At 49.2% G+C, this 11,331-nt stretch overlaps 2 protein-coding genes across 2 annotated transcripts; one reads left to right on the top strand and one right to left on the bottom strand.

Moving 5' to 3' along the window:
• Nucleotides 1–116: 116 nt before the first annotated feature.
• Nucleotides 117–4,854, bottom strand: CABS01_15172 (uncharacterized protein; the record flags this gene model as incomplete). The annotated part of the gene is made up of 3 exons (XM_060548508.1): nt 117–2,018; nt 2,091–4,487; nt 4,552–4,854. 3 exons carry the CDS (start codon nt 4,852–4,854, stop codon nt 117–119), a joined length of 4,602 nt encoding a protein of 1,533 aa, XP_060392052.1.
• Nucleotides 4,855–5,599: 745 nt separating this feature from the next.
• CABS01_15171 (uncharacterized protein) lies at nt 5,600–7,895 on the top strand (the record flags this gene model as incomplete). The annotated part of the gene is made up of 2 exons (XM_060548507.1): nt 5,600–6,207; nt 6,284–7,895. The coding sequence occupies 2 exons, from the start codon at nt 5,600–5,602 to the stop codon at nt 7,893–7,895; spliced, it is 2,220 nt and encodes a 739-aa protein (XP_060392051.1).
• Between the last annotated feature and the right edge of the window lie 3,436 nt (nt 7,896–11,331).

The raw sequence follows: 11,331 nt of genomic DNA, 5'->3' as shown, positions 1-11,331 counted from the left end.
AACGCGCAGCGTGATATTGAGCACTACGAAACGATACCCCCCTTCTTCCTCGCAATATTTGTCCCACTCTTCCTCCTACCCATCCTATACTCTCTCCTCCTTCTCGCTCTGCTATTCTATTCCTCTTCCTTCTGCTCATCATATCTCTCGTCCGCCACGGCTATCTTCTCTACATTCGGTCCGTATTTGGCATGCACTGTTGCTTTCCACGCCTCAAGGGCGACAAGCTCGCCGCCAACTCTGATATAACCAACCGGAATCTCTTCGATCGAGTCTCTACTGGACGGAGGCAGTTGGAAAAACTTGTGATCCTTCCCGCATGTTATGTCCCTGACTCCATTGGTCTCAATATCTGCGTAGCATGAATTGCAGAGGCTAGGGCCAACGATACAAGTTGTACAGAGCCAAATCCCAGTGGGGATATTGGTCTTGAACCCACATTGCTCAGAGCAGATGAAGATCGAATTATCGAGCATCTCCGGCATTTCGAGCCAGGGCTTGATTTCGGCCTCGTCCATTTCCTCTGACAGCTCCTTTGTTGTCGCTTCTCCGGGCTCTTTCTCTTCTCCTTCCACTGCCGTCTCTTCTGTGCTGTCCTTTGGGCTCTCTTTCTTCGGACACTCAGTCATCTGATCGGTCGTCGGCAGTTCGATGGCTTTTCTCTTTGCAGCGGCTGCATCCTCTAGACGGATCTGTCGCTCCTCTTGCTTGCGCCATTCCTCCATCTTGCGTTCATACTCTGCTTGTTCAGCAAATCTTGACACAGCCATCATCTCCCAGCATGCGATTATGTGAGCTTCATCGATGAACGCGATGAACAAGAGAGCCAGATCGCGGAACGAATCGTAGTCATTGCTGACATCTTCGTCGGAGAGCATCTCGAGTCTTTGAGCCGTGAAATTGGCAACAAGGTCTCTGGCGCGGTCTTGCTTCCCGTATAGGTGAAAGAATCGGGCTAGCTGGAGTAGGCAGAGATCAGGCATTGGAAAACCTTCATCTAAGCCTTTGAGCAAACCCTCTGTCTTATTGGCGTAGATTTTTCTTGTATCGGCGGAGGTATTTTCAGCGAAAGCTTTGTTGTTGTAGGCGACTAGAAGAGTAGAAGCGACATCGAATTGCATGAACGGTACTGGTACTCGCTCAATGACACAGTTCTCCTTGAAGATACCCTCCAACATCATCACACCTTCGTCCTCGTGACCAGGCCGACGGAACAAACCGATAGCGTACCACATATTTGTGTAGTTATTCCAGTACGGGTCTCTTTCTTGGTCACTGGACTTTTTGTTGGTGCCTCTCCACATCTCCGCGAGCAAATCCCAGCGCTCGGTACGATAGCAAGCGTTCCACATCGCGTACCAGAACTCCCCAGTGTTGTACGCGGTTCCGTCGCCAAGGATTTTGCTGGCCAGATTCATGCCACCAAATGTGAATGAATGGAGCTTCTCGCAGAACTCGATAATGAGTTTCCATTCCCTGCGTTGCCCAAGCTTGTTCGCGATGAATTGGCGGTAGCTCCCGGCTGCAGGGTCTTGGGTTTGGTCCAAGGCCTGCAGGTAACTATGAAATGCCTTTTCCGTACCGGAATTGTCGGGCATGTTCCAATAACGATCGCCCAAGGTTTCTAGTACACCCGCAAATGACTCCCGATCGTACTGGTTGAGTGTGCCGGGAGGACGATTCGAAACTTTCTCAACGATGCTTTCGAGAACCGAGATCGCCTCGGCGTCACGATCCTCGTCGAATGAGCGGGTCAGGTTGTAAGCAGCGAACCAATCATCAGGATTAAGTTTGACCGCTCTCCGGGCTCTCTTCTCGCACTCATATTTCGGCATCTCGATGTAGTATAGTAACCTCGCCATTTGCGCCTCCCAGTGTGCATCATTCTCTTCAATGCCAAGTTCTTCCTTCGCCCATGTCTCTACCGTGTCAAATTCGGTCATAGTAGGTCGGAAGATTTCGTCGTCGTCAATTCCGGACTGTGTGGCAGCCATAGGGTCCTTTTCGCGTTGCTCCAACTGCGAACGTTAGCCTTCTTCTTTCCTGATGACTTCTGGCTCGAGATCCCTCATAAGGTTGCGAGTTCTTACCCGTTTAACGAGCCCAAAAAGCAGACTGAACGCATCCGCCATGGTGTTTTGATAATGAGTTACCTCGAGCAACTCCTTAACAATCACTCTTGCTGCCGCTTCGTACCAGCTCGTCCCACCAATGCCATTGAAATTGCCCAGCGTGCTTGGTGCATCCTCTCGGTCGCGAAGCTTCGACATAACCATTGAGTCGTCGGACCACTTGCTCATGAGATATGCGCCCCTATTTGAGAAAACCCAAGTTCTCCAGTTCCCAGGCATTAAGACATCGCTTATTACGCACAACGCATCCCTATCAGGGCCATAGTCTCTTGCAAGGAGAGTTTTGATGGCAGATTCCTCCGTGAACAGGCGGGCCAAAAGTTCTCCGGCTTCCGCTTTGAGATTGCGGTCAGCTCGGGAGAGGTCAGTCTCTTCCAAGTGATCGAACAGCCAATCTGTTGCGTAGGTCCGGAACTTGACTGCCCCAGGTGTCATGTTAGTCTGCCCATCCAATATGCCGTGCAGGCACCTCATCGCGAGAATGAGATGAGCATTATCGGGGTCCTGGCAGATGTACTTGGTCTTGCGTTCTAATTTTTGAGCAAAGAACTCTTCGAACCCAAATTTGTCGTAGACATCTGACGGGCAGACCGTTGATAGGTAATGTTTGACGATTTTGATCTCCGCCGCCGAAATCTGCTCTTCGCTGCCGTAGTCTGTGCCACTTGACTGATACCTTTTCACAGGTATAATATCCCCTATCTCTTCCGCACTGAAAGAGATGTCCCGGTTATCTTCAATCTTGAACAACAGAGAATACTTTTCCCGGATCTTAGACTCCAAAGATCGAAGTGAGACCTGACCGGATGCCTCCAAATTTGTGTTCAAACGTATGGCAGCTTCCAGCTGTAGAGGAGACATCCATCTCCTTGCCCATTTCACCCATACGATGATTTCATTGACTTCATCAATCTCGGCCGATTTGAGCGTCATGTTGAGCTTTTTGATGTCAGCAAGAATCTGCTTGGGTCTGGCGCTGCCAACTTCGTTCAGGCATTGTTCAATCTCGGACAAGGAGTCAACACCCTCAATGGTGCTTAGTGCAGAGTTCGTAATATAGTAGTCGCCGGAGGTCGCAAATGTGAGCCTTGATAGAATCATCGTTCTAGTCTCGGCAACGCCAGCTCGACTGGCGTCATTCAAAGTTTCCATTGCGTCCATCCTGGCTATGATGTATAGCTCAATGTCAATGGAGTTCCGGAAACCGAGTTTCATTCTGGTGACTCTCATGTCACCCGCTTCCTCAAGCACGTCGAAGCTATGTTGGTTGCCCGTAATGATTACACGCGTGCGTAGACGAGATGCGTCTGCCGAAATTCTCTGTAAAAGACCAGCGAGCCCATTGATATTGTCGCCCAGTCCGTCTATGACGATGAAGAACGTGCTCTCGATGCCTGGGCGGTCTTCGTTCTCCAGCAATAGTGTATTCCAGATATCCGATGGATCTTCGGTGTTCACCTTGTCACAGAGTCCAGCAATGGACTTGAGGTACGGAAGCTCCATCTGAGCCAACTGCCACAAGACACCTTTCGACACCACTTCGGCGACATGCTTCTTCTTGAATGTGGCCTTGGAGTTGTCCTTTGAATCTTCCTCGAGAAAGTAGTACGCAATCGCCGACCTGGCCTTCGCACTGTTCGATAGTCTGTGTTTCTGTAGTCGACTGATGATATGAGTTGCCAGGAGTGTCTTTCCAGAACCTTCCCCACCCTCGATCCCAAGGATCGGACTTGCTTCGTTACTGCCAGTCATCCACGAGGTGAATAGGGTATCATCGTCCAACCATTCACCGGTGCCATTGAGAAGCAAGCTCTTATTCTTGCGTAACGCGGCATCCCATGTGTCGAAGTCTTTTGCGTTCTTGCCGAAGAAAACTTCTTGGACCTTGCTTTTGAAGTGCTGATCCAACTTGTCTTGCTTCTGCGCCACATTGCTCTCAATGAGAGTGTCAAGTTTGACGACACTCTCTTTGGAAGCTTTGGCAGCGTCTTGGCCAGCCTTGAGTGACTGGGCAGAAACGAGCCTATGCTCTCTGGCGGTCAGGTTCTCCATCTGACCGAGGAGGTCCTTGATGAAGTCGTCGTCCAGGAAAAGTTGGCGAAAAAACATCTCGATCTTGCGTCTTTTCGGCTTGAGCTGAAGAGTGCGATCGCAGACGTCGATGAAAAGTTTGAGTTGACAGCAAGCCACCTTTCTCAGAGACGCATCCATACCACCATAGTATGGTAGACGCTCAAGAAATTGGGCACATTTCTCAAGCAGTTCCGCGAGACTCTCGAACACCGCCGAGTATGACTGCCATGCCCCAATCACAAACGTGAGAGCGTTGAAACAAGTGTTTGCCGGGGCGAAGGCCTAAACAAGAAACACGCCGATTAGCACGAATCATCTCAGTCAGAATACCAATAGAGAATCTTACATACGAAGCGCCATCAGCAATGATACCTCCAACTTTGGAAATGCAATTCAAAGTTCTGTTGAACGCTTTCTTGACAGTGCCGTGTTTGTCGGCTGCTTTCTGATCCGCTGCTTGAGTCTCTTCCAGAAATCGCATAACTCCATCAATATCAAGTTGTTTGTCGATCTTCGATGGGTCTCCTCCAGCCATACGGATGACTCTGTTCTGTACTTCGAGCCATATCTGACTGACTTCATCGTCGGCGGCATTCTTCTCGGTTGTCGCGAGGACGACCACCGTGGTCTTCTCTGTCGTGGCCGTCATTGTTGTCCCTGCAACTATTGATACAAACAAAGAAAGACTTGTACGATTGGCCTCGGACGTGAGGAGGATAGCCGTCCACCAATTTAAGGAGCGAGCACCAAATGGAGTCAAGTGACAATAGGGAGCGGAAAAGTAAATTCGTAAACCCATAATCTAGCTGCATATCATTAGCGCTTACGATGCCACGCTGCCATCCATTCCCCGATGACCCCTGTCTGCAGACATCCGCTTTATTGGCCGCCGTCAGATTCGGTCACAGTGGGATGCTGATTGTATTTAGGCAGCATGTTTCCCAAGTGCCACCACAACCCTTTGCGCTGAGAGACATGTCTGAGGAACATGAGCTTCAGGGGCAAGATGGCCAGTCAATTCAGCTACAGCCTGCAGGACTGTCGATCTCACGCTAGCGAGCCAGTGCCTCTTACGTCTTCTCTGCTTGTGAGACTGCGGAGTACAACCTATGTCTCTGGGGGCGGCCTTGGTTTTTCTAGTGGTCGCTGTCTAAATTGAACCACACAAATGGTGTATCTTTGTTAGGAAACGTCACAGCGCACAGCACTTGCATGCCACTCGTGCATCGTGGCTGAGAGGTACCTAGGCTTAAACTAGGTTTTAATTTTAGACATGCAGATCTCCCACCATTCTCTGACTATTATTATTTAGCTACAACTCCCATTCTCTGTAAGCTTAATTGTCTCTGTGCCATTGTATGGGGGGGAATATTTGGTGCTTGCACGATTACACGATGTCTACATATCACCGACCTTTACCAGTCCAACAGATAGGCTCGTTAGAGTTGGATCAAGATGATGCGTCTACAGGATATCACGCCCCTATGGAGCAGCTATTCATCAGCGACGAGGCGACTGATGGGCTTTACGGCTCGCGAAACCCGCCTCGCATCAAGAGAAAGCCGCTCCTACATCTAAAGTCGACGTCGTCCACAGATCCCGACGAAAATATGATGATGGAGCATGCGAGCCAAACATCTAGCCGAAATCTTTTGAGAAAGGCGACTACTATTTTGCCTACAAGTCAGTATCACTGGATACTTGAGGTTCTCGCAGTCTCACTCAGCATTTCGGCCCTCGTCGCTATTGCCATCCTCCTCCCTCTCTATAACGACAAACCCCTGGCATCTTGGTCGTTTCGCTTTTCCTTCAATACCGTGGTGTCAATTCTTGGGGCCACATCAAGAGCAACACTGGCATTCGCTGTGAGCGCATGCATCAGTCAAGGAAAGTGGAACTGGTATAGAAAACGAGATGATACAATCATGGTCTTCGATCGTTTCGAAGAAGCTAGCCGTGGTCCTTGGGGAAGCGTCAGGCTCCTATGGTGGTCGAAGCTAAGGTAGGTTTGGACATCATTTCCGTTTAACTATTTGGCAAGCCTCAAAGAACTTGCAGTAACACATCATTCACCTCAGACACTGGATTGCGCTCGGGGCATTATCGACAGTCATTTTGGTGGGCTTCGAGCCATTTTTACAGGCTATAATTGACTTCGAGGGCGAAGAAATATCTTTTTCAGATCCTATCGCCAAGGCAACGATCGGAAAGACTGATAGACTTGACATCGGCTCTCATATCAGCATCTCAGGAGCTGCAGTCGCACTGACGGTGCCCGACTTTCCAGGAGAAGCAATCACTGGCATCTCAATGTTTTCCCAGTATGACTTTGGTGCTCTCGCCGCAATGTGGGCTGGTTTCTCGAGTCTCAATTCCGCTGAAAGCCAGAATGTGGCGTTCACTTGCCCCTCAGGCAACTGCACCTGGGCCCCTTACACATCTTTAGCAACATGCAGCTCATGCAGCGACATCTCAAAGAACATTGTCAAATCGACCGGCAGAGCCAACTTGATGAAGGCTGAAGATGAGAGTCTCACAATGGTAAACTTCATCTCGTCAGGTTCAATACATCTGATACCCAACATGACGGCTGGCTACATCAAGTACGAGATCCCGGCGCTCGGTATGAACATATCAAACATTGATGGAGCGGCCGTAGCGGCCTTGAGGGAAGACAATGAGACGATTATAAACACAGAATTGACAGCAAAAGCAACAACCCAGCCAACAGAAACAATCAGCTTCCGCGACATGAAGTCCCTCATAATATCCTTTGCAATGATGAAGTCCAGCAGCGACTTCAGGGAAAGCAAGCAGGCATGGGACGACGCGACCATCGTAGCACATGAATGCGCTCTGTACTTCTGTGCCAATGTGTACCAAACCACGATCAAGCAAGGTGCTCTAGAGGAGAATATTTTGGGTTCCTATGTGAACAGGAACCTTGATTCCTTTCTCTCCTTGAATCCTCGTGAATCTGAGCTCTCGAAGGCATACAACGAGTACACGAATTACACTTTGAACTACGACAAGTCAGACTTCAACCGAACCGACCTCCAACTGTTGATTTCGCCGGAAGAGTATCGTGCCGCCACCGGTCTAAACACAGAAAACAGCTTGCGATTCAATATCTCACAAAATGCGGCTGGAAGCATCACTGGAGCATTCGCGAATCAATTCGCCCGTCGGCCTAGCCCTCTGAGCAAGAAGCAGCTCGTATACCCGCCGCTACGTCGATCACCTCAGGTTCTACAACAACAGCCTAACGTAATCACAAGCTTAGGGGCATCCCAAAATTTCACGGCAATGTTTGAGGCAGCCGCAGCTGGTTTGACAAAGTACATACGTGATCTCTCTCTGGAAGAGGAGCCCTTGGAGGGCAAGACGCTGCAATGGGTGGTTCATATCCGCGTACGTTGGGGGTTTCTGTCTCTTCCAATGGCAGCATTACTGGCCGGTTGTTTGTTCTGCCTGTTCTCCATTATCGAAACAAGACGGCTGGGACTGCCTGCCTGGAGAGGAAGTTCACTGGCAGGGCTAGCCCATGGACTCGATGCGGAATCTCGGGAGAGGCTAAGAGCTGCGGATGGTATTTCGCAGATGGACGCGCATGCTGATCGTGTTAAGGTCCGATTTTTAGACTCGCCGATGGGTCCGGAACTGAGACTGAGCGACACCAGAAACCATTAGTGTCCTGCTACATTTTAGAAATTTGAGCTCATTCCATGGTATTCCTGATCGTTCTTCGGCTTGGTGTGAGTAATCTGTGCTCTAGCTAGTTATTGTTGTAAGTGCTTCGCTAGCTCGGGAAGCCTGGTCGGCAAGAGTCCGTTGAAGTCAAAATTTGTACCACATCTGACGCGAGAGTCATTTGATCGGCATTTTGCAACGGAACGCACGGAGGTCCTGTCTTTAGTATCCTTGGTACCTAGATAATGGATCAACAAAAGACCGAGGCCTGCCTCGTGCTTTAAGTGGTTGAAAGAGCGCACGATCGCAAGTATGGCGGACCACGAGAACGAAAACGAGAAGCATAAATCTGACGAAAACGGTTACTCTTGTCGCGAATCGGTGTTTACCATGCGTACGGCTAATTCTGCCTAAGGAAATCGTGTTAAATTGCTCTCAAGACTGTCCATGTGACACTGGAGATGGTGAGTCTCAGATAGTGCTTTTCTTGACTCGTCCTGGATGTAATTCTCGGGAAGCCTTACTAAGACTTTAGACTAATTGGACCAATGATCCGCAGGTCGGTCTAGAGTATGGACTCGATCAGGCACTAATAGCGCGTAGAGTAATGATCATATACTTACTGACAGTAATACCGTGATCCTAACTCCTGACCATACCTTAAATGGCTCATTGAAGATCATGATAGCCTTTGAGGAACTAGTAATGATATGGTAATCAACAAATCTGCTTGACTGATCCAGGTTCCAGAAATCACTCTAGGTACATGTAACTTCTAGTCTTGTATAGACATGGAGACATCCTGATCGCGCCAGACGACTCCATAAGACCTTTCGCTTGAATACGAAAGCTTCAGATGCGAAGATCATGTAAGTCTTGTAGAGAGATACTCAGATTGTATCAGGATCATGCGCAAGCTAGCAGTAAGGTTATTGCCGGTAAGGGTGAAGCTGGACACCATTGACTTTCTCAACACCCGTTGACTCTATCTGCGCTATAGATACTACATACCCCTCGCCTTCAGGAGTGCTCATGATCTCATCATTAACTTGCAATTGCCAACTCTTTCCACTGTCACTTGTTCCTCTGTTCTCAGGTTAGTACCTAGGCATTGTGCTGCACGTAAGCACCAGGATTGTGAAATTAAATAATAACTTAAGATACTGCTTGGTGTCTTATCAATTCAGTCATCGACGGCATGGTGCTTGTTCCATGATAGCAGGAGTTGTCAACAACGTCCTAGGAAGGCGTTATTAGCCTGTTAGACGACCGTAAATTCAGTATCTCTTTCACAATGCTTACATCCGCGCCTCGATGTGTTGGGTGAACGCTAGGGATTGGCTAATAGCTCTTCCAAGAAGCTGGCCTCTCTATCGACAATAAATAATAGACAGTAGACTCAAGTGTTATCAGCCTCGCAGTAAAACAAGCCAACATGCTAAGGAGTACTCAGAGGCGGGTTCCGATCGCAACGTGGCAGATCACACATCGGGTTCGTCGACCTCGGATGATCTCGATGTCTTTTGCCCTAGCCCGACGTTCTCACATGAGGCTCTCACATGTTGGTGACCGCCTGAAGATGTTGCACACGCGGCGCCGAGGCAGCAGGCTCGTAGTGTAGTCTGCCTCAGTTGAAAATCTGCCTTGACTAGCACATCTCATCTTGTCGCCAAGAAATCTCATGACATATACGTTGCTGATCTACACGCGCTGACTTCAATAGTCCAAGTCAATTGTCAGGTTGTGAGTTGTGATTGAAGGCCTGGCGTGGCCAAGTCAAAATGGTCTTGGCAGCAACTTTCTACGATAATCGAAACAGCGCCTAGAAAGACTGATAATAGCCGCGATTGTAGCTTTGATTGAGCCCATGGAAAGGCAAAATCTAACGACGTGGCGAGCGCCAAGCCAAGCGCCTCTTTGCCTTTCGCAGTCAGTTGATCGGGAAATCGGCGCGAGGGCCAAGAAGCATCAAAAATGCCAAGACATCGTGATGTGACAATCGGCGGCGGTTGGCTTCATGTGATGAAGAGGCGAGCCTGGTTTTAATCTTACTCGCTCAGCTGCGGGGAAATCAAACATTTTGGTGTAAAATTAGATAGATGGCAAGTCTTGGCAAATTTGGGGGCGGCGACTTTTCGAGTGCTCTTCAAGGCGGAATCCAAGGGGCCCTTGGTCAGAGCTGTCAGTCCTGCGCCACGTTCCGTGTGCCATTATCCCGGCTCAGATGTGCCGATGAAGGGTGGGTACATAGAGAGCACATAGTAAAGTTGGAGTTCCGTTGCAATCGGTTCCGACGGAGCGGAAGTCACGTCCGGGCGGTGTCTTATCGAGGCCCGAATGCATCTCTACCTTAGTGCCCTACATACATAGTAGCCTCATCCCACCAGCATGGTTCGTCTTCATTCTCAAGGTCTCGGGCAGCATTAGTCACCTTGTCTTGGTGTGAGGCCAGCAAAGGGATTAGGTTATTCGGTGGCTTGGCCTTTCAGGCATGCAACGTCATTCTAGGGTCCACCCCGTTGGCTGTTTCACCTTCGAAAGCTTAACGGCCCGTTCCGAATGCCCTCACAGTACTTACTGCTATTAATAAACAAGCGATGCTGAACTGGCAGTTTCACGAGGAAGAACATGGCGAGCGAGCTATTATGTCTAACGTTTCATTGGCAGCTTTGTAGCATAGCGAGAGATGTAAGAGTCTACTTCCGTGATAGGTTCATCCCTGAGACTCACGGCATGTCAAAGGAGGTGAGATGCATCTATTGGGCTAGTAATTCGGCAGATCGCGAGCAGCTTCCTCAACCATAACTTCAGCTTCCTCAGAACCAAGCTGTTGGCCAAGCTGTGAGGAGCTATGATCCCAGTAGCAATAAGCACGCGGGAAGCTTCCTGACGCAGAGTGATCAACTGTCGATCCAGGTGAAGCAACAACCGCAACACTCAGGGTCTTTCGCAGCTTTGAGCATACTTGGCATGCCAAGTCACACAATATGAGGGCCCAGTATGTAGTCCGACGTCCATTGTCTCCAAACAACTATTGGGAGCTGACATGCCAAGTCGGGGATAATCGAGCTCTTTTTCATAGTGCTCCGAGAGAGCAAAGTTCACTATTCCATGTCGAACAGCTGCCACCGGCACTGGCCCGAAGCGGTCCAGATCGTCATCCCATGTTGATAATCCCCAAGAAACAGGTGGAGTAAGACGGCTTGCTAGGATTTGGGTAGATCGGGGGTTTCTTGTCACATCACCTTACAATTACACTATGAAATAAGTCGGGTGTTGGATTAGCAAGGTAAATGCAAATACTTCTTCAATACATACTCTAGTTAACATGCAATCTCTATGTATATCAATCGAAAGGTGACGTGACCAGAACGACCTCAACAATGCGGAAACAAAATGAAACCAAGCAGCTCCCTTTCCAAGAAATCTCAGCTCT

Source organism: Colletotrichum abscissum, assembly GCF_030869225.1.
Source record: "Colletotrichum abscissum strain IMI 504890 chromosome Unknown Scaffold_63.1, whole genome shotgun sequence".
Classification (NCBI taxonomy): Eukaryota; Fungi; Ascomycota; class Sordariomycetes; order Glomerellales; family Glomerellaceae; genus Colletotrichum; species Colletotrichum abscissum.
The sequence above is the reverse complement of the archived record's forward strand: the minus strand, read 5'-3'. Positions and strand labels throughout refer to the sequence as shown.